This window comes from Anneissia japonica, unplaced genomic scaffold (assembly GCF_011630105.1).
Source record: "Anneissia japonica isolate Jap-2015-1 unplaced genomic scaffold, ASM1163010v1 scaffold724_len3256291_cov202, whole genome shotgun sequence".
NCBI classification, from domain to species: domain Eukaryota; kingdom Metazoa; phylum Echinodermata; class Crinoidea; order Comatulida; family Comatulidae; genus Anneissia; species Anneissia japonica.
In genome coordinates, this window is record NW_022744966.1 from 2,107,398 (window position 1) to 2,131,545 (window position 24,148).

Sequence of the window (24,148 nt, forward strand, 5' to 3'; positions counted from 1 at the left end):
GACGAATTGTGCTTTTTCTCCCCGACGGGATGGGAGGGGGAGCTCTCTCCAACGGGGAGGGGGGTGGGGGCGGCCTGCCTGCCTGCTTGCCCCCGTCGGAGGCATTTTATTTATAGGATAACATTCGCTGAGAGCGATGCACATGATATACCATCATGTCCTTTATTCGAACACTGCAATTACCTTTCATTGATGATGATGCTTTATGTATAATAATTTACAGTGTTAACGGCTATCTTTTATGTAAGCCTATATATACTGTATATTTGTTTTGTTTTATTGTTTTTACCACACACAAATTATATAAAACAGTACATTGACAATTATGGCAACTTAATAATACAAATGTAATATTTAAAAAAACTAAATGGTATATTCTTCTTCTTCTTCCTCAGGTGTCAGGTCTGGAGCAGACATCGACCAGAGTCGTAGATAGTTTCACGGGATTCGATATACGCGCGTGTGATTGGGTGGATCGCAATCACATGACTTACACCAGCCATGTTGTCACCAAAACAAAACATTAAAGCTATACGCGCGCATGCGCCTGTGCTGTTTGGTAACGACATGGCGTCCATGAGACAAGTTGGCCAAACTCTCTCTATCTACGGCTCTGACATCGACGAGCATAGCACGCCATACCTCTCTGTTGACAGTCCTCCTTATCAGCTCGGTGTTGCTTATGGTGTTCTTTGTGACACAGTCGTTGAGGCTGTCCATATACTTGGTCCTCTACCGTCCCCTGCTTCTCTTCCCTTATATTTTTCCACATAGCATTTGTTTCTCTATTTCATTCTTCCTGCAGATGAGTCCAAGGAACTTCATTTGTCTCTTTCTGATGGTTTTTATAGATCTTTTGTATCCTATCATTGATGACTGAACGCTGCCATGTGTGAAAGACTTGGCAAACACTGGACAACCGAATCCTGGCGAGGAGCATTTCAAAAGCGGCACCTCTGTCTTACTCCGCCACTCGACTCACTCATTCAAGTTAACCAGAAGGACAACGTATTCAGAAATTCATCTTCAGTAGGATTCATTTTTGCCAAGTAATTTATGTTATTATTTGCAGTAAAAACAACGGGGAAAACAACAATAATAAATATTTATGTAATAATAACAATGTAGTAAACTATAGGGTGAAAATCAATGACGCTATTATTAAGATGATACCGTAATCAACAAAAAATAACACCGCTCAAAGAATGTTCATTTAACACATGAGAGGACCGTATCCTACTGGAGCTGATGGAGACAAAGTCAGAACTATGAAAAGATTATAATAGGCCTACATTAAAAAGCAATTTTGAAAGAGACACAACATTGCATGGGTATTTAGTACGGTATTAATTCCATCCACAAAGAACCTACACTTAACAATTATAACGATTTAACAGACAACCTGTTTAATTAATGTTTTATTTAATGAAAGCCCGCGCAATACATTAAAACTGAACCGAACACTGAGATTATATATGGCAATCTGGGAAAGAGGACTTCTATGGCTATTTGGCCAAAAAGACGTTCACAAAGAACCTACTGAACATTTATACGATACGGTTTAACAGACAACCTGTTTAATTTATGTTTTATTTAATGAAAAACCGCGCAATACATTAAAACTGAACCGAACACGGAGAGGACTTCTATGTGGCAATCTGGGCAAGAGGACTTCTATGGTTATTTGGCCAAAAAGAGACGTATGGCTATCTGGAAAAGAGGACTTCTTGGCTATCTGGGTAAAATGACTTATATGGCTATCTGGGCAAGAGGTCATCTACGGTTATCTGGGCAAGTGGTCTTGATCCTGTGAATATCTGTGCAAGATGTCCTCGAAATCTATCCTTCGATGCACCGCGTGTAAGGCGTTTGAATTTCAATCGGAAGGTCGGGGGTTTGAGACCGATGCGCATCAACTGCTCGTGTCCTTGGGTAAGACACTTTATCTACATGGTGCCTCTCTTCACACAGGAGTATAAATAAGTAGGCCTACCCAGTAGAAAGTGAAACCCGGAATTAAATTAGTAGTGCTGGTTACACTTATGAAGGAATACTCTCCAGAGCAGAGTATAATAATATGCGCTATATGAGTCAGTATAAAAAATTAAAATAAATACAAGGATATCCAAATAAGAGCAGCTGTATGGCTATCTTGGTCGAGAGATCCTACAAGGTTATCCGAACAAGATGAACTGTATGCGGATATCTGGGCAAGAGGTCTTACCTTATAGCATATTCCATAGGCCTACATGTTATTCTACGTGATTCAATACCGGTACTCACTGAAGCGACATCGATGCCTACTGTTTCTATCACCTTCAAACGATATGAATTACAGAGATGCTTCACCAGTGACTAACTGTTCTTGCCACCTGATCAAGAATGATATATCAATACGCAGACATGTAGCAACAGTGTTTTGTTGTATATTTTCTCGTGTTTACCCGTTGAGCCGGACTACTATCAACAGACGTGTTTCAATAATGGTACTTTTAAAAGGGTCGTAAAAAGTTCTTTGTTGTTTGTGTGTAAGAGGTGTTGGAATACAAGAGAAAGCACATGAGGGTATAATTGGCGTGTGACATGCTCTGATTTTAGGACTATTATTATTTAGTTTTCAGTTAGGCCTTTATGTAAGTATCCTATTAGCCTGTCAATATTAATAGGACCATACTGTAAGCATGGATTTTTATATTCCATAGATAGATAATCACTTTCTTTAATAAATTATTATGCCAGTCTTACGTCATTTAAAAGTTCGAAACATTCCCTCTGTAGGTCTAGGCCATACATGAGCATCAGCGTCGAGAGGGAGACATGTACCCCATGGGGCCCGGCCCGCTCACAGGCTACTTAAAACATGATGAAAAATGTCATCCATTTTGGACGACGGGATCAGTGACCTATCTAGGAGCCTTGAAATTGGTGGGGGTGATGAAGGGAGTGCTGGAGGTGAAGTGTAGGGAACTCGATGAATAAGCGAGGGGCGCCAGCTTGCAAAATAAGGTTATATTTATCTACTTGAGCGAGATTTATTTTGCTTTGAATATTTTCAATGGGTTGGGGGCGTAGCGCAGTGACATTCCCTGCGACCAATCGCGTGTTAGTAGTATCCAATAAGAGCTAATAAGAATTCAGAGTCATTATTTATTTTAGACCTGGCCTCTGTAAGCGAAAATTGACCCGAGAATGAGGTTTACTTTGGAGCGATATAATTTATCTGTAAGCGTTGTTAACGACAGCAAATACAGTACCCTAGATAGACTACGCCAAGGAGCGCCACTTCATATAATCTTTATAATGTTTTATTGAATAATGATTATTAAGAATAAAAAGCACACAGACGACATTTAGCATAAGTTTGCTCCACAAATGTTCGTATGCCAGTAATAAATCAAGTTGCTTTACGATGACGCCACAATAAACTCGATTTTAATATTTAGAAATTATTTGTCACACGTTGCGTTTCATATAAATGTGTATTCCTAACATTGTTTATCCAGAGTTCAGTTGTCAACTTCTGAAATACAGCCGCCGTAAATGTTTCCCAATGGTGTTGGCATTTTTCCATTCAGGCAGAAAGTTCAGTTCATTGAGGTCTGATTGGTTCCTAGTCAATCGTCGATTTGAATCTCGTAGGATAAAAAGTTTGCGTGCTATAACGATTATACTGTATATTTATTTGACAGTCGATTGACCAAGTGAGGAGTGGACGAAAATGGCTGTTCCAAGATGGCAGCAAAAGTTGATGTCAGTATTAAGAATTCGAAACCAGATAGTTCGCGAATTCATGGCTGAATTTATTGGGACATTTATTTTGATCGTAAGTGAAATTTAAGCATTAATAGGCCCTATTCGTATTTTCAGTAGGCAGAAAATACAAAGTTATGATACTATCATGATATATTATAGAGTTTGATAGTCAAATTATAAATGTATGTGAAAATCAACGTCAAAACATTTGGCTTCTGGTAAATTTATTTATTGCTTTATGATGTTACTACTAGCTTCTAACAAAATAATATGTCTACCTGTACCAGCCGATGTGCAGGGCCTATAAAACGAAATATTCTATAAGCGACGTGTACCTAAAGGCGGCCGACCCCAATACTGTACCTCTGTTGGTAGGTAGAAGAAATTATAATTAATGTGTTTTTTGTGGTTGTGTGGATGTATGGAGTGAATAGTAAGCATTTATCACAGACTGTGGTCTGTGATGATTAATGCATGCGAGTGGTAACCTGACCCAAAATGTTGATATTTTACGTGTGTTAGTGAGTAGTGTATTTTAGGCTTCAAGTTCTCTATCAGCAATAACACATTATACAAAGTCGACTCATGAAGAAGTACGTTCGCAAACTTGCGCGCACGCAGTACAGTGACATGCCAAATTAAAATATTATAAGAGGCCTATATATAGTAGTTATGTTTTCCTAATTTATTTATGTGAAGAAAAAGTGCATAAATGTATCACGAGATTAAGCTAATCTGGTCAATCCGTTATATCGTTTGCGCGCTTCCAAACGTCACGGATTAATCTTGCATCAAATTGGTACTGTATATCGCTTGCGCGCTTCCAAAGGTCACAGACGTTTGTGGAATTATAAGTACTGTACGAAATTGAAAAAACAGTCGTCGGTACTAAAAAAAGAGTAGTTAACCGATAAGATTTATTCAAGTTGAGGTCTACACAATCACATAGAAGGTTAAACGAAATACATCCACGTCATTACTGTAAATTTTATAATTGAAACCAGATAACCCATGCTATAGGCATACATGTAATTCATTGTGAAAGTAGAATATATTATTCTACATTAGAAATAATAATGCAAAGACAGTTCATCAATTTATATTCATAACTCATAATAATTTTATTTCACTCCAAACTCAGAAGTCTGTTAGGCGAAAAAGGACCATGTCCCTGTGCCTACCAGAAAAACAATAATAATAGCAATAACAATAATGAAATAATATAAACAACAATAATAATAATAACAACAATAATACGGTAATAATTAATAATAAACAATAATAATAATAATAGGGGCCTAATAATAATAATAATGACAACAACAACAATTGATAATTACACCCGATTCTACCTAATAGATCAGATAAGTATCAGTTTCGGTGACATCAACATTCATGATGCCGTCACCAAACCTGATTAGGGGATTCTGATCAGATGATTGATGACTGGTGCTGTCACCAGTATATAAGTGTGTCAACATTTTATTTGTGACCGAAACTGATCACTTATGTAGAATCGGCGAATTATTTTAATAAGTGAATTCTGTTAGTTATTAAAATTATTTTTGATTTAATGGTGAAGTAAACAATAAAATAACATGTATAGAGGGCCGGACTATCGTGATAGTAATGATGTTCTCCTGAAAGACTAGATTGTAGAAGACGTGTTAAAATAGGAAGGCTGTTCTAAGTGATTGGATTACAATGAAAAATGAGTTGTGAAGTGCATTACATCTGGCAGGAAGACAATAGAGTATTGGGTGAGGTTTACGGGTATTATATTAATGTAGGCCTAATTATGGTCGATTTGGATTTTGTCAATTATTTTATATATGATAGACTAAGAAATATTCTTCTGTTTTCTAATACAGTAAGATTAAGGCGGACAAGTCTGTCTTCGTATGATATGTATATTTGGATAGCGAGCAGAATTCAAGAAGAATCGGGTAAATGTCTTTGGAGGGACTTGCGTAATGTTATTGAAGATGGGGGTTCCAGACGACAGATACGCGCGAATCGGTATAACAAGAGAATTAAACAAAATTAAGGAAAGGGGTGACGATTCAAGTAGGCCTACGTTAAAAGTAAAGGGTTTGAAAGGCTTTTGAAACAATGTTTCCGACACGAGAGTGCCATTTTAGATTGGAAAAAAAATAACGCCAAGGTATTTGTTTGTGGAAGGAAACAAAATCTAAAGATGAATTCTTAACAAAGTAGGCCTAATTGGGATATAGGATATTTCTTATGACACACACATAACTTTATACTCCTGACATTGCTTTTATCAGTGGACAACCCGATACATTATATCACAAAGAAATTCACTGTACTGTATTGATAACTTATATCTATAGGTCTAAGCAATTGGACTGTCGGATAATTGTTATGGAACGCCCACAATGCATTCAGCGGCGGCTATAGCATTCGGCTGCGCATTTACCATTCGGCGACCCATTGCATTCGGCGTGTTTGGCGTGCGGCGGCGACTTTTTCATTAGGCGGAGACTATGTATTCGGCGCATTTGGCATGCGGCGGCGACTTTTTCATTCGGAGGCGACTTTTTCATTCGGCGGCGACTTTAGCATTTGGCAACTACATCATTCGGCGACTTAGCATTCGGCGGCTAAACCCTACATCATTCGGCGACTTTAGCATTCGGCGACTATAGGCCTATATCAATTGGCGATCATCCCATACGATAAAATGGGTAATTTCCAACGCCTGGTTACAAGCCTAACTTTCATAGCTGTATATTTGTTGTTAATCTAGTTCTTCTTGTTTGTGTTTGTGCTTTTCTACTACATTTGAACAAGAATAATGATAATACACATGATTATTATATTTTGATGTTATTTGTAACACTAATGAATAAATTCGTGTGTCTAAATGTGACATTTAAACGGGCTCGGTCGTTTAGTCCAGTGTCCTTGGCCCATCCAGTATACTCTGGAGTGTTTGAAATGTAACCTCATACTTGACACTTTATAATACAATCCTCGGAAAGCATTTCAACGTGTCATAGGTTTTGTAGGTGGTCTAATTTATACAGTATTGTAATTATGTAAATAGGCCTTATTCTAGTTAATGTTCATAAGAATGAGAGCTGTGTAAATTAAATATAATGCTGGGACGCAAGTAGAATGAATAAAAACTATGTAGACGTTATTGACGTTTAAACACGAAATAGTAAAACATTAAAAAACGCATGATATACATCACAGAACTACATTAAATTTGCAGCTTCCCGCCTCCAATACTTTTATTAAAACTATTGTATTTGTCTTACATATGTTATATCCTGTTAACTATATTTTTATTATTTATAGACCTACATTTTATTTGTTTAATTTATTGCTCAATATACTTTTAGTGTTATTTTAATCGCCGCTTCCTTTTTCTACAGTTATTTAATTATATCCCTATGTTTAACATTTTAATATTATCATTAGCTTATATGCTTTCCAACAACACAACACATGATCATTCATTGTGTTTGCTTACCCCTTCAGCTGTACCACTATTCGGCCAAGCAAATTTTACGTATCTGAGTATTCATTACGGGTAGGCCTACAGTATTATATAATTAGTATAGGCCTATATATACAGTAGGCCCTGTCTCTTATACACATCTAGATGTGTATAAGAGACAGCATGTATAGAGGGCCGGACTATCGTGATAGTAATGATGTTCTCCTGAAAGACTAGATTGTAGAAGACGTGTTAAAATAGGAAGGCTGTTCTAAGTGATTGGATTACAATGAAAAATAATAGAGTGCTCAACAAAACAAATGTTAAGGAGCTATAATAAGTTAAATCAATCGCCGAAAGTCGCCGCCGAATGATAAAGTCCAGCCAAATTCTATTTGCCCTGAACAAAAAGTCGCCGCATAAGGCACTGTGGGCGTTCCATAAATTTCATGATACCATCGTCGGTATATAAGATAAACCATAGAGAAAAAACCTACACTATATATAAGCATAGAGAAAATAGAACAGATCAGTAACGTAACGCAGTAACTCGTTGATAATGATCTGACCTAATGTTACACAACTGTTGATATTTCAATAGTGTGTAAGCTTGCCTATGAGATGATAAACTCAAGTAGCAAACACGAGTGTAACTGAAAAGGGTTCAGCCAAAGGGTATAGTGTAAAGAGACAAACGTAATAAATGGATCGGGATACCGTATAGTGTAAAAAGCGTAAGCATGAAAAGGAGCAGTGGTAGCGCCAGTTGTGTGAGGGGTGGAGAAAAACTACGAATCCTCGAGGATAACAAACAAATTATGTAATTTCTACAGTCTGTTGGAGCCCTAAATTCGGTTAAACAAGTCTCTCAAATGATCAAATCCCTAAATATAAGTTAGAGCTTTCGGAGCTTCGCCCAGTCCCACTTCCAATGGTTCTGGACAGCCCCTGTCTCGAACCATCGCCAACTTACTCTCTCGTCGGATCCTCGTCGGGCAAGTCCTAGAGCCAGCCATGAAAAGGACATGTTTAAAGTTAACAATCGTAACAAAAAGGTCAAGCATGACAACGAGAATATGTAAAGAGGAGAGGACAGATTGGCAAAGGGGTTGGGCATAATGCAAAAGGAGAAAAAAACGTGACAAAGTAGAGAGAAGTTGACAGGCACTTGGATAATTAAGTGGGAGTGTGGTAAGAATGTTACGAACGGGCTAAAGGCATGGTAAACAAACTCGCAGTGTACGACAAGGCAAAGAAATATTCATAAAGGGTAGTGTAACAAGCAAAAGTGTAGGACAGAATATTGCGACAAAGGGACCAGGGCCGTGCATGACCATGAGTTAAGGGAAGAAGCATGGATTAAGGTCTTGACATGTTGTAAACACATACCTGCACGCCCCTCTTTCATTGGCAGATCTGAGGCGGGGGGGGGGGGGGGGGGCGGAAGGGAGGAAGGAACAATTCTAGACCATAATTATTTTTTCAGGACCCGTGAGCAGATTTTTTTTTTTGTTACAATGGAAACATTAGAAGTCGGGAAAGCTTATTCCCTGTCATCTAGGAATCAATACCGGTAGTTTCCCGACCCCCTTTTGGGGTTCATCGATTCATGGAAAAAAGAATACGTATGCAACTACTCAATTTTGTTTTTCTGTATGTATACCGGTACACATAATGGGCCCACTTACTATAATAAGAATGAGAAAAATTTACCTGACCGTTTTCTAGAGGGGAAACCTTGAAATTTGAAGAACTTAAAAGTTATTAAAAGACATTTTAGAAGTCGGGCATTTCCCGCCATCTAGAAATCAAACTTTTTCCGGGGAGAACCCGAACCACCCCCCTTTCTCTTTGGGGTTCATCGATTCATGGAAAAAAGAATAAGTATGCAACTACTCAATTTTTTGTATGTATGTATGTATACACACATAATAGGCCTGTTTACTGTTATAAGAATGAGAAAGTTTACCTGAGAAAAAACTTTGAATTTTGAAGAACTTAAAAGTCATTAAAAGACAGTTCAGAAGTCAGGATAGCTCATCTCCCGCCACCTAGAAATTAAAATTTTCCCGGGGAGAACCCGGACCTCCCTTTCTTTTTGGCATTCATCGATTCATGGAGGGAAAAAAAATACTGTACGTAACTACTCATTCTTTATATACACACATAATAGGCCTATTTACTGTAATAAGGATGAGAAAGTTTACCTGACCGTTTTCAAGAGGGGGTACACCTTGAATTTTGAAGAGCTTAAACATTTTCCCGTGGGAGAACTCCCGACCCCCCTTTCTTTTTGGGTATTTTCGAAACATTTTAACCCTCCCTACTAAATTTGAACCCAGATCCGCCACTGTCTCTTTCCTAATACCTTAGCAGAGCACCACAGTGTACCTAGCACGCCCCTCGTTCCTATTATCATTTTTATACACCTTATCTACCACGTCCCGTTTTACTATCAGAATTAGAAAGCATCTGCAGAAGTACTGGCACGTCCATAACAACCTAAAATATAACAGTACCCGGTGTTCACCTTCTTCCTAGAACTGTCACGGAGCACCCGCATCGTAGAACGCCTCTCTGTTCTCTCCCTAGAACCACTACAGAACACGCATAATGTCTTGAAAGCCTCTTGATTCCAGCACTAGTACAGAGCATCTCTTAAGATACCGTACCTTACTATGTACGACCGTCATTTCAAACACTAGCTGACACACCCTCCTTCTCACATCAGTGCCACGAAAAACAAAGTATTCAACCATTAATTATTCGTACTTAGTCTTTGTGATAATAAAAACGTGTACCGTTTGTGTAACAGGCTTTTGGTGACGGTTCAGTTGCGCAGTCGGTTTTAAGCAATTCGGAAAAAGGAGGATTCTTGTCAATCAACTGGGCATGGGGTGTCGGCGTTACCATAGGTGTATATTTTGCATCCGGGATATCAGGTTAGTTGTAAAGGCATGAAGCGCTATATAAGAACGACATATTATTATTATATACCAAATTTACAAATTTGTACGTACTCTCATTAAGCGCAATACGCAATTTCAAATAATGCCTATACAAGACTAGGTCTACAAGGTCAGTATTTCCATGCATGAGATGTCCACGCAACCACACTACAGTATGACAGGCAGTGGCGTAGCTAGACGTTTTGGCGCCCGGGACAAGAGTAGAAAATTGCGATCCCCTTCCCCCACCCGCCCCCCCCCCCCCCCAATTATAATTATAATATTTTGAAATAAATTGATATTGGTTGCATAGACTTTAAGCGTATCCGTACCGTACGTCCATATAATGCACTGTCTAAATAACATTATTTAAACCAGAATAACTTATTATTCTAGCTCTCATATGTTCTTTCTTACCAGGGGTGGCGCGAAAATTTGCCCGAGGGGGGGGGAGATGCCCTGGTGAGGGGAAAGATTTTTCCTTAACGAGAGTTATTGAAACTGCATTACAATGTTCGGAACTTTGTATACAACTTTACCATTATCCCAATTTGTAAGGCTGCTGTATTTATCGCATACAGCTAAGTATTCTTATTCTCTAAATTTATTTTATAGTAGCCTTGTAAGTTGCTGAATTCTTAACATTGTTTAAACTCACAACTGAATTTTGTGTGCTTGTGCATCAAATAAGTTAATAACATGATCAAAGTTAACGATGTTGTCTGCTTCATCACGCTCAATACTAAGTAGTGCCAAAGCAGATAGTCTCGCGTTTCCCATCGTGGCTCTGAGATATGGCAGGATGAGCTTTAGTCATGTAGTCATTACAGAATAGGATAAAAAAGAAGAGAAAACGGTCGAAATGGGCTGAAAAGAAATTACAATTTCTTTTCACAATTTGCCAATAAAAACAACAGGCCTACATTTAGATTCTTATTATTAACTGGAAAATATTTATGCCTGACGATTTACATCAATTTCGTCGTGTTTTTCTAAAAAGTGCTTGTTTTTTTACTCTAATTCTCCCATTTCAGCGCCCCTCAAACCTGGCGCTCAGGGCACGTGTCCCCTTGACCCCCTAGCTACGCCACTGATGACGGATATGTATTTACTTATTTCAACACAAGTAAATTGTATACTTAGGACTACCGTATGTGTTTATTTTAGGTGGGCATCTTAACCCAGCAGTTACGCTAGCGTTCGCTAGCATCGGCCGTCTGTCTTGGAAGAAAGTACCCTTCTACATGCTTGCACAATTGCTTGGCGCTTTTACAGCAGCAGCGTGTGTATTTGGAGTCTATTCAGGTAGGTATAACATCTTTCAAAATATATATCACCAAAATTAATAGATAGAAGGATTGAAAAATACCATGTTATATTCATATTAGCATACAATATAGGCCTATTAATAACGCCGTGGTACGGTACCGTATTTCGACTTCAATTTGCTGAAGGTACGTTAAATGGAATTACGTCACCTTCACCCAATGAAGAGCCAGAATGTGCGTTACGTCATCTTTCAAGACTGGATTATTGCATATCATCCACGATGAGCGGTGAAACGCGAACAATAATGTTAAAAACACTGTGACCACTGCTTGGGATTTATCCCAAGATCTTGGGATTTTTAATGACACCCTGGGGTTTTCGGATTTTTTGTTAACCTTTCATTAAATTTTGGGATTTTTAGAATGATATGTAATTTCTAATTTTTTTCTTTCAAGAAGTGAATAGGCTAATAATGGCCTTATAACATCATAATGACAGTTATGAATGAGGGTTGTTTATTTGTTAAAAATAAAAGACCCATTGGAAGCTTAGTACCATACATTTTTTCAATTCTTTCTGATAAGGCTATTGTTTAAAGCCATATTCACCATTTCCAAAAATAATAAGTTGCATTTTCAAGTTAAATCTCTTGATATGTGTCACATTGGCAGATACACTGTTTGCTTCAGTACATAGGGCTGAAGGTGAGCAAAGAATATTGCACCTAGATGCAGGAAATCTTGCACCGTCTCATACTTTGCAAATGATTTTTATTGTGTTTTAATTTGACAATTAATGTCGAAATATTGTATCCCGACACGATGACGTGCATTTCGATACTTGGAGTATGTATTATACTAGGCCTATCTTAAGTTCGATAAAATTCATCGTTTGCTTAAATGACATGACTCTTATTACTGAGTGGAACCCTTACGCCTATTTATCGATGACAGTATTATAAGAAAATACTGTACTCTTGCCTAGTTTAGCTAATAATGTGCTAAGTACATTTCGCTATTCACACCGCTCACCCCACTCTTCATTGGGTGATGGTGATGTAATGCCATTTGAAGTAGAAATACGGTACCGTATCTGTAGCCACGCTAATAGTAATTATATTATCATAGTTGGTGAAAGTACGACATGTGGTCTAACGGTATGACACTCCCCCTTAACAGTGGGAGGGTGCATGTTGAAGACCTGCCAAAATATTTTATATCAAGTTGTAATCGAAATATTCGTTGCAACAGGGAGTAATTTCACTGTTCCCTGGTTGTAATAAGTTCTGGTGTTTCTAAAAGCAAAAATTACACGTATCTGAATGTTCCTCATCGTTACAAAGGTATATATTAGAACACACATGGATGCATCTTCTTCTAGTTGACGAGGAGTACATGAGTACCAAAATACACTAAACTTTGAAAGTACGTACTACACAGTGATAAACCACCTAACTCTGTGTATTCACTTGCAGAGGCGATTGATGCATTTGATGGCGGTAACCGATCCGTGATAGGACCCAAAGCTACAGCAGGAATATTTGCCACTTACCCGGCTGAATATCTGTCGGTGTGGGGCGGGTTTGGAGACCAGGTATTTAAACATTTTATAATTTAGAGTTGGAAACTATCATAGTCATCTGTTGAGTGTTATCACTGCCTTTTCTGCTACCACGAAATAACAGCTTCAATGCAAACATTATAGAACGAAAAATCATTTAACTTCTTTTAATTATTCAGTTACACTCGACAGCATTTTAGCAGTACTGTAATATTCTTTTTAAAATATCTGGAGAACGAAATGTGAGTGACTCATCAAGTTTCATGTAACGTCATCCTAAACATCATTATAACAGAGTGACTTCATCATATCAAACTTTAGAATCTTTTTATACAAACTTAAAGATGTTTTAAGCTGGGCACTCACTACGTCGTACGACCGTCGCGTCGCACGACGAATCCAGTTCCGCTCCCTGCTTGCACCAGATCACACAACGCCACCTGCAGATTGTCAGTGGTCTTCTGAACGCGGATCGTCATTAAAAACGCGTTGCGGCGCGCGCTTCGTCGCGTTGCGTTCTTCATGGAATTGCGTCGGCCGACGACCGTTTACAGATATACTAAATCTATAATTATAGGCCTATTAGGCTGCGCATGTATCTACATTGCTTCTCTCCACCCAGGAGTATAAATGGGTAGGCCTACCTCCTGCGCTGATTACAGCAGCACTTAAGCACGTACACCCTATGACACGACACAAACAGAAGCACTTCGTATCTACAAAAAAAGGTGCTATATAAATAACCGAATAATAATACTAATAATGATTATTATTTGTTATTGTCATCATGAATTGAACAATTAGAACAATTCCCAATTCCAATGAGACCTCATTTACAAAAAAAAAAACAAAAAAACAAAAAAACAAAAAAACAAAAAAAACAATTCAATAGCCCTATAGATTTTCTTTTCTTAACTTTCTTCCAGTCTTAGGTTAATTAGGCCTACTTGAATGTTTTGTCATGTTCAGTGGCCGGCATTATCATTCCATTCCTGTCAATTAAACATCCTACACTCTATATTGTGTGATTGGCTGCGATACACCGCGCGTCACGTTCAGTTAAAATTCCCAGGTTGAATATGACTGCCATAAAACATTTGTTGAAATAAATACTCAAATATGTCTTTCAGGTGTTTGCAACAGCACTCTTGATGGCTTGTATTCTTGCCATCACAGACAAGGATAACAATAAACCTCCAAATGGTATGGAGCCATTTATCGTAGGTCTAGTCGTCTTCGCCATCGGGCTTGCCTATGGGCTTAACTGTGGCTACGCAATTAACCCCGCTAGGGACTTTGGCCCCAGACTGTTAACAGCCTGTGCGGGATATGGCAAGGAAATTTGGACGTAAGTTACATGCGCATATCATTATTTTATGTTGGTCCAGATTGGTACTGTCACACCTTAAGGATTTAGTCAGCGTACGCCGACGTATCAAAATTTACTCTGAACTATTGATGTGTTTTTTTTTCAATAGCGTTTTTTACATAGCGTATTCATAACGAGTTTGACGTATACATAACGTAGTAACGTATGTTGAACGTTTTGATATCAAAGAAAACTTACTAACGAACGTTTAGCGTGTTTCCAGCATTCACAGCTTATGTTCAACGATAGTCTTATGCACAGCGCGTGACAGCGACGATCACCTGACGTAGCCTATAAAAAGGCTGCCGCTTATGGAGCGCGCTCGCTCATTATTCGGTTCTTGAACTGCAGTTCAATTAAAAATTTACTGCAGCGACTTCTCTGGCCTCTGATTGGTCAAAATATGCACAGAGGGCAGTAAATTATTTTCTGCTCTTTGATTGGTGGAAATATTCTGCAGCCCAGAAACTTGCTGCAGAAAGTTTAATAAATAGGAATGTTCCTAAACGCTTTACTACGATGTATTTGGTTCGTCGATGAATTATTGAAAGTCGGCCTGTATAAAACTTGTATTACATCACATGTTCGAAAGCTTTAAACGGTTGAAATATTATACTTCTAAACTCCTAATTATACACCCTTCTGGGCGTATCATTGTTATTACTGGTGAGATGATCGTCTGTTACAAAGTATTTGAGTTTACATCTCAATTTTATTTATTTAATGCATGTCGTAGGCTAGCCTAATTAACATAATCCAAGCCTATGCCTTGGACTATAGTAAAAATGTCCAACACATAGGCCTCGCTATTTGGTAGTGCCACGCCAAAAAAAAAAGAAAAAAAAAATTGAATTCAGATATTTTATTGAAGCATATTTATAAACTGTTCCTATTCTGTTAGTGGCAAAATAAAAATAATACTGGTATCTACCATTTGACAATTTACAAGCTTAGTGGTGGCCATGATGGGAATAGGAATTTCACCAGTGGTCATCAATCGTCGTATTTAAGGCGCTCATGTCTGACAGCAAACGTTGACCTTAGCCTCTATTTAAGTGTACAGTACATAATACTCACGGTTTGCTAAAAAAAAAAAATCAACTATGCCACTTTTGGTACAGCATTTTTTTGTTCATATTTATGAAATGTATTATAATTATCCCTTATTAAAATCATTATGATAGGCCCTATTAGGAATATACATCAATAAGATAAAGTAAAACAGGGGTGCCGCCAGGGGAGGGGGTCGGTCCAGAGCCCCCGCCCCCACCGTCGGGAAGAGCTCCCCCCCCCCGTCGGGGAGAAAAAGCACAATTCGTCGGGGAGAAAAAAAATTGTATGTATGTAAAAAAATGTATTTTCTACATATTAGTAGACTCTAAAATCGATTAAATAAGCCTTTGAAACCCCTAAATTGTTAAAATTTTCGGGGGCCCCGGACCACTTTCGAAACCTTTTAAATCGAAGCTCGACCACGCCCACATTGCTTTCTTTGGGGAAATATGACCCCTCGTCGGGTGCATCGGCTCCCCCGTCGGGGACCTCGCCCCCTCCCCCCGTCGGGAAAATCTTGGTGCCACCCCTGAAGTAAAATAATATTATTTTTTAGGGAATCCGGTAAAAGGGAAAAATAGGTTGCTTTTCAATGACACTCAGGTCCGTGCAATGACTATTTTCATTTATCTTGTATATATTTATGCTACTATTATTGGTCTGTAAAATGCATATCCACACTAGACATTGAAGTTGTATTAACATCACCCTATCAACATCACCCCATTTTTATATACCAATTCCCCTAAAAGCTGCCAATATGCCGTTTTACAGTAACTGTAAGTTCAAAACACGTTCAGTAAGTTCTGTGGTCGTCCGGAACACGTCAACATGCGTTGGAGAAAAGTTCGATATAAGTTACATATAGTTTTGGATACGCTAGACATTATCTTGACGTATTTCGACTTTTGAGTATCTAACTCGTGTAACGTGTGTCAACAATCGCATCTTGCATACAACTTATGAGCCATACACTGGTATACGTCAACAAGTTTTGTGCATGCACAATATTTTTTGACGTACTCTTCCGTACTAGGACGTATACCAGCGTGCTTCAGCGTGCTCTTAACTTATACGCTGCTCTCCCACCTAGGTTTATGTCACCTAAGAGTCGTACGATTTCTACGAGTTAAAACTCGTGATCTTTGGAAAGGACCTATACGAGCTTATTACGTGTTAGCTACGAGTGAGGTACGACTTTATGGAGATGGTTACGAGTTATGTACGAATTATGCCGAGCAGAGCACCGAGTTAACTACGAGATTATTAAGAGCGTAACAAGTTTGTACCGAATTAGATACGAGTTAGGTACGAGCCAACTTGGTGCGCTCGTACTCGTTTCGGGGTGCTCGCATCAATCTCGTAGATGACAAAACCGCCGACGAGTATCCAGAGTAGTGTACGAGCTAGGTAGGAGTACCCGAGTACTCTACGAGCTACCTACGAGTTCTTCGAGTTTACTACGAGTTATCTACTCGTGGCGATAATTTTGAACATGTTCAAAATTAGCGCCACGAGTTCAGAGCTGCTACGTGTAGGTAGCCCCTCTCCCACTAGGGTTTTTTTCAGCATACGAGTTACAAGAGAATGCCGAGTTGCTAACTCGGCAAACTCGGCAAAAACTCGTAGGACGATTCGGAAAGCTCGGAGTGGACTCTTACCTACTCGTAGAAGCTCTGAACTCGTAGCGCTAATTTTGAACGTGTTCAAAATTATCGCCACGAGTAGATAACTCGTAGTAAACGAGTACGAGTAAGTACGAGCGCACCGAGTTAACTACGAGACTATTACGAGCGTAACAAGTTTGTACCGAATTAGATACGACTTGGGTACGAGCCAACTCGGTGCGCTCGTACTTACTCGTAATTTGTACTCGTTTTTGGGTGCTCGCATCAATCTCGTAGATGACAAAACCACCGACGAGTATCCAGAGTAGTGTACGAGCTAGGTAGGAGTACCCGAGTACTCTACGAGCTACCTACGAGTTCTTCGAGTTTACTACGAGTTATCTACTCGTGGTGATAACATGTTCAAAATTAGCGCCACGAGTTCAGAGCTGCTACGAGTAGGTAAGAGTCCTCTCCGAGCTTTCTGAATCGTCCTACGAGTTTTTGCCGAGTTTGCCGAGTTAGCAACTCGGCATTCTCTTGTAACTTGTATGCTGAAAAAACCCTAGTGGGAGAGGGGTTACCAATAACTTATTCGACGTACGGCAGCGTTCGCTAAATTGTTCATACGCTGGCTAAATCGTCAAGGTGTGACATGGCCTAAAATAATTGAATATAATACAGGTATGTTAAAGTTAAGATGATGTGAGGATAAAGATGATTATGATGATGAGCACGTGTACTGTAGGTGCTGATCATCCTTTTTATTTGTTTACAGGCCAAGGGGCATACATTGGTGGTGGGTTCCGATAGTCGGGCCGTTCGTTGGCGCAATCGTCGGGGCAATTACCTACCTTATCGTCATCGAAATACACAACACTGAAGATAACGAGGACAAGTACACTCAGGAGCTGGTCGGTACGTGAACGAAGACGCTATAATGATCATATCATCACGTGTGAACATGGCCTTCATTGCACGATTATCATTTCACCTGTACCATTCATGCGCATAGCTGAGTGACGTTATAGCCCATGCCACTATGCGTTCCGTCATCATTGTAGTACAGCACAGTACATCCATGCTTGTGACACATTCATGATTTTAACACGGAAGAATTGGCAACCATTACCAGAATGGGGCAGACTATAGACTTTAGGTTCCCCCAATGCCAATAGCACCTGCATGTATACAGAACTGAGAGTGCTGCTGTCTTGAGTGTCCATACATCTTGGGGGGGGGGGGGTGCTAGGTTAGAGCTGGGGTTTATGCATTTGAATAATGGGGTACCGCTAGGTACCAGGAAATAGCACTTTCACACTTTAAAATGTTTTTTTAGTGTTTTCATATACATAAGTACACATATTTCGGTATCGTTATTGAAAACAACAATGAATCCTTGGCAACAAATGGCTGAATTGGGAATTCAATTACTTATTAATTCTATTACTTTTTAAAATAATACCTAAAAGTATTTTCGAAAAATTGAGGCATGAGATTATGTAAAGGCCTGCCTAAACCTTAACTGCAAGCGTGAAACAGCTGCTGGAAATATTCTGAGCCGCCATTTTTAAAATTACAAGTTATAGATCAACAAGCAAAATTGTTGGTATTTCATTTGTGAATTGGCTATTTAATTTTTGTGACGAAGACTCAAGGGGACGCGAGAAAGAGAACTTGGGGCGTTTGTAACTCAGTTGTGTTCTACCCAACAAAGAGGATGTAGATTTTGTAGGGAAATTACGCATCCCTCGCCTAACACGATTCATGTGCAAGTACGAGACCGAGAGGAGGAGGTTTGTAGAATGTCTCCTTCCAACGACTGGGTGATTAACATCATTGTACCTTATCGATATACGACTCTTTTATATTGAATTCTGGGCACTCTCCCGGTTCTGTCGCATACAGTACAGGCCTGCATGATGTATTTTACAAGTCGAAGATTGGATATGATTAGATTGGATTATATTCTCAATCACAATTGCAAAACTGTAACGCAAAAACGTTTAGGACCAATGTCATAAATGAATTGTTAGACATACAGTATGACATCATAAATGTCCGTTGTGTTCTTAAATGTCAACTGGGGTAATTACTGACTGGATATGCAAGGGGAATACCGTATTCATATTTATTAAATTGCATTCAACCTCAACCCCAATCTCCTCTCCCACCATTGCTTTCAATTGTCAAGTAGTTCGCTGTAAATTTATTGAACACACGTGTCATTTCAACCATAGAGCACATGATACTGCTATGCATTGGTCATTTGACAGAGGTTGCGGCTCAGCCATCACTCGTCTCATCATTACATGTAGAAGTAATATATTTATAACGCGCGAAACTTCCTGTCTTAACATTAGACTGTATTTATACCGAATCCGAATTTTCGGATCGGAAGGCCTACCGAACCGATCAGAAGAATAGGGACGCTGGCGTTCAGCACATTGGAAATGCTGTCCATCGGATTCGATGTGAATGCAGTTTTGGTCCACATCTAGATCATAGCTTGATTGCAAAGCCATCTACCGTCAAATTTTGTTTGTCCAAAAATGTAATAAATTTTAACTAACATGTTTAGAAAGCTGTGATTGTATACATGGGCCTCCCATTAGGCCAGCGACCATCACACACGGTACCGGCGCCTCACACAATGAACTTAGGCCTATAACTTTATGTTGTAACTTTATTGGTGATTGGTGTTATTTTGTTTCTTCTAGTGAATGAAAAAGAGTGAATCATTGGCGGTCGATTGTCTTGCGAGAGACAAGGATGTATTGATAAGACGGATTTATTATTCATGTTTTGTCTTGTACAAAAATGGTTATTCGCTATCGGGATCTACAGTAGTTTCCGCTGCTAAAGTATAGCCTTCATTTATAAATATACGTTAAATTGATCAATTAAATAAATCTTTGAAAAAAATACGTTTTAAATACTACGTTCATTTGAATGAAACCACGACATTAAATTTATGCACTTAATACGCTTTAACATCTCCATACGCCGCTACCGAACCGATCAGAAGAATAGGGACGCTGGCGTTCTGCACATTGGAAATGCTGTCCATCGGATCCGATGTGAATGCAGTTTTGGTCCATCTAGATCATAGCTCGATTGCAAAGCCAACTACCGTCAAATTTTGTTTGCCCAAAAATGTAATAAATTTTAACTAACATGTTTAGAAAGCTGTGATTGTATACATGGGCCTCCCATTAGGCCAGCGACCATCACACACGGTACCGGCGCCTCACACAATGAACTTAGGCCTATAACTTTATGTTGTAACTTTATTGGTGATTGGTGTTATTTTGTTTCTTCTAGTGAATGAAAAAGAGTGAATCATTGGCGGTCGATTGTCTTGCGAGAGACAAGGATGTATTGATAAGACGGATTTATTATTCATGTTTTGTCTTGTACAAAAATGGTTATTCGCTATCGGGATCTACAGTAGTTTCCGCTGCTAAAGTATAGCCTTCATTTATAAATATACGTTAAATTGATCAATTAAATAAATCTTTGAAAAAAATACGTTTTAAATACTACGTTCATTTGAATGAAACCACGACATTAAATTTATGCACTTAATACGCTTTAACATCTCCATACGCCGTGCTTATTGCAACGACTTGAACATCATCAAAGATGACACTATGTTTTAAGTCTGACCACACTAAAGCAACCTCTTAGTTACCAGGTAAATCAACTTCCATTGCACTGTGTGAGGTAAAGCAACTGTCAATGCACTGTGTGATTATCATTCAATATAAAAAAAAACACTTGCAGAATAGATGGACTAAACCGTAATATTGTGCTAAGAAGTAAATAAGGTCTATAAAAATGTATATAGAGGCCCATCTGACCAGTCATTCGGCTGCCCTGAGATATGACTTATAATTATTGTTTTTCTTCTCCAAATGTATTGCGTACCCAATGCGATATACTTTAATTGATTTATGTAGTTTCCATAGCAATAATCTTTCAATATGTTTTATGCTGTTTTATTGTCTTCTAGTCTATACCCCAGATGGACCTTAATCAGTGCGCTGCATGGTACGACTTCTAGGCCTACGTCTTTCTTAAGTCTGTTATCGTCTCATGCCCTTGGTCAAATTTATATTGTGAATAGCTTTCCAAACGAAGGTTCTATTTGTTGGCAGCATGTGACTTTTAAATGAAATTTTGTTGAATAAATAAATATAGTATAAAAGTGTCAAAATCTACAAGGTATGTATTTTTAAAAATCAAATAGCATATTAACGACGATGACGATCATAATGATAACAGTGCATATCGCCATCTTAGTTCATATTTTTGAAAAGTTATGTTAAACATTTGCGTTGAGGGTGGAAGGCGGTAACTGAAAAAGTTAATGTGATTGGATGTGCAACTTCTAGGCCTAGTTCCATTAAGTCACATCACAATTTCACGCAATGAAAATTGCACTATACATTTTACTGTACAGTACTAATCGTTTAACTTTAATGGTCTCATATTCATCGTTCTTTCATCACATTAATGCACAGTATGGTCTTCATGGAAAACTGTTAGATCGAATTCTTTATTAATGTTAAGTTATCAGCGTTTTTCTCAAAATATATCAGAACGAACTCAATGTGTGTCAATTCGATTACTGACAAAGAAAAGCACAATGAAGATATAACTGCCATGAAAATCTACATTTAAATAAATTACTATGTATTTTTCAATACGTTATTAGCTTGCAATTGAAAATTAGAACAAGAATCTGTGACCAAATCTAATAAATATGTTTTGCTGTTTACTTAGATAACATATAGTGGGATTGAATAGCCTGGTGGTTAACTTGCTTGCCTTCCAATCCCAAAGACCTGGGTTCAATTCCTGTTATATATTACGTATCGTGTGTGTATGTACTGTATGAAAGGAATTGTCATCTACTAGAAAAGTGATATATTCACTATTGACAATCCTTGGCGGATAAGTGTTTAAGCATAAATAAAAAAACATTTTTTTTTAATAGACCTCTATGATATATTTGCAAGGAATTACAGAAATACATTTAAAAAAATTACAAAATAGAGAAATAAAGAGGATAGAGTGTACAGTGTTCAGTGGAAACAGTCTAATAGGCAGGAGGTCAGTGCTAGTGCAATTTGCTTTCGAGAATTCGTAGTGCTTCAACCGACAAGTTAAAAGAGAGTCTGGTGCGGCTAAATGCCTTGAGTGGTGGAACAGATGTAATCACTGAAAAGGTCATTCTTCTATATAAGAAAGCAGCTACTTATTAAGAATGCACTTTAAGCCAGGCTCCGGATGAAAAAAAAATGTCTTGGTTGTAGAACAAAACCACCCTTTTCTGCCTTTCCTGCAGTTTTTAATATTCAAAAATCTATATCTCATGAACTATTCACGAGTTTTTCGTCAAATACTGTATGTCTTAAAAATCAGTTGTACAACATATCAAACATTTTTTACTCTGGAGCCTGGCTTTCAAAACCAGTAATATTGGTCGATAGGATGGCTCTGATCTTTCAACAAAAATTGTGGGATTGGAATATGATATAAACGCTGGTAGTTTATTCAAGTGGCGCAGAAACTGTGGCTTTGCGCAGGGTTGGGAACATAAAGGTTGAGAAGGTATCTTTTCTCATTTCAACCGAACCGAAATACGGGTTTGTTCAGATATAATGTGTTTCATGTTTTATGAAATAGTGAGATTAAATACCAACTGTGTCAGTTGCTTATGAACAATGTAACTTTCAATTTTTATGGCAGTATATCTTTAAATGTATGACTAATAAATTTCTTTTCATTCATTTCATTGCATTTCATCAATGTACATAATGCTGATCACATGCTAGTTTTTGGGCCTCTGTTTAATGTTGATTGTTGTTCATCATAATATAATCCGGTATTGTTATTTATTGAATACATTAGCATGATCTTTCAAACAACTGCTAATTTTGAATACGGTTTTTTTTTATGAAATAGTGAGATTAAATACCAACTGTGTCAGTTGCTTATGAACAATATAACTCTCAATTTTTATGGCAGTATATCTTTAAATGTATGGCTAATAAATTTCTTATTCATTTCATTGCATTTCATCAATGTGCACAATGCTGATCACATGCTAGTTTTTGGGCCTCTATTTAATTTTGATTGTTGTTCATCATAATATAATCCGGTATTGTTATTTATTGAATACATTAGCATGATCTTTCAAACAACTGCTAATTTTGAAAATAAAACTGAATTCAATGCGGAATATGGCGTAGATGTGCATGTTTTATATATTTACTTGCTAACAAGATATATTTTAAGACTCATTGGATTATTTGTTTTTTTAGGATTGGGGAAGGACAGACCTGTCGAAGGAAATATTAACAACATTGCTGTTGAAAGTCCCTAGTCCTCTTTCAGTCATTTATCTCTCACATTTAAGTTTTTCCGCCTCTGGTTCTGTAGAGTTTGGCAACTGAATTGGAAAAAAAAAAACAAAAAAAACAAACTTGGCAACTCATCAAATTCGAAGTGAACTCGTAGGACAACTCTTAAGGAACTAGAAAAGCAATCGGTTCTACTTGTAGCAAGCTCGGAAAGGTAGTCAACTTGGAAGAATTTGTATCAAACTCGCGTTGTGTTCCTTGGTGAAAAACCGCCAACGTTTTCTGAGTTATTTAAAGTTAGGTAGGATATCATGACTACACATTTCCTAAAATTTGATATTTGAACATGTCACCGTCACGAGTTAGAGCTACTACGCTGGCCGAAACGTTTAGATTGTCCACCTCTAGTTGGAGACCTGCTTAAAGTCACTAGTTGAGAACGCGTAGTCAACTCATGATAGCAGGAGAGGAAACCTGTAGAATACTCGGGAACTCGTCGGCTGTTTTCCATCCATGAGTGTTTGCTACGAATCACTGTTTACAGTAAGTCGTATCAATTCTTGTAGTAAACTCGTTTTTGGCTTGAGATAAGTCCTAATTTCGGGAAGAATAATTTCACAATTCTGAAAACTTGTCGGTAACTTGCACGCACCTCGTATACAATTAAAGTTCATATTTCCGATGAGACCACACATTTCTCGAGTTTTTAAATCTTGAAAACTGGGACAGAGACAACATAAATGTGAGAG

At 38.1% G+C, this 24,148-nt stretch overlaps 2 protein-coding genes across 6 annotated transcripts in view; one reads left to right on the forward strand and one right to left on the reverse strand.

Annotated features, from left to right (window-relative positions):
- LOC117119808 overlaps positions 1–14,660 on the reverse strand; it is a 22,992-nt gene extending 8,332 nt beyond the window's left edge. Inside the window, exon 1 of one of the 3 annotated variants that reach the window (XM_033264730.1) lies at positions 14,567–14,660. The gene's annotated coding sequence lies outside the window, so the exon portion shown is untranslated. Of the gene's footprint in view, positions 1–2,224; positions 2,422–8,195; positions 8,447–14,566 lie in introns of those variants that run through there. The other 2 variants (XM_033264733.1, XM_033264729.1) reach the window with 2 other exon arrangements.
- Positions 3,268–24,084, forward strand: LOC117119810 (aquaporin-7-like). 3 transcript variants are annotated; one of them, XM_033264737.1, is made up of 7 exons: positions 3,268–3,823; positions 10,038–10,164; positions 11,338–11,475; positions 12,914–13,032; positions 14,130–14,347; positions 17,807–17,946; positions 21,044–21,917. In XM_033264737.1, the coding sequence occupies exons 1-7, from the start codon at positions 3,719–3,721 to the stop codon at positions 21,064–21,066; spliced, it is 870 nt and encodes a 289-aa protein (XP_033120628.1). In that variant the 5' UTR covers positions 3,268–3,718; the 3' UTR covers positions 21,067–21,917. The 3 variants fall into 3 exon arrangements, with proteins under 3 accessions (XP_033120628.1, XP_033120629.1, XP_033120626.1); XM_033264738.1 differs by lacking the exon at positions 21,044–21,917 and adding an exon at positions 19,749–20,021; XM_033264735.1 differs by lacking the exon at positions 21,044–21,917 and adding an exon at positions 23,361–24,084 and having other exon boundaries at positions 3,273–3,823.
- Positions 24,085–24,148: the final 64 nt, after the last annotated feature.

Bases quoted from the DNA above. Each gene is read 5' to 3' on its own strand.
- LOC117119810 (XM_033264735.1), top strand. From the start codon at position 3,719: ATGGCTGTTCCAAGATGGCAGCAAAAGTTGATGTCAGTATTAAGAATT. The intron at 10,165-11,337 runs GTTAGTTGTAAA...TGTTTATTTTAG, and splicing joins TTTTGCATCCGGGATATCAG to GTGGGCATCTTAACCCAGCA. The intron at 17,947-23,360 runs GTACGTGAACGA...TTGTTTTTTTAG, and splicing joins GTACACTCAGGAGCTGGTCG to GATTGGGGAAGGACAGACCT.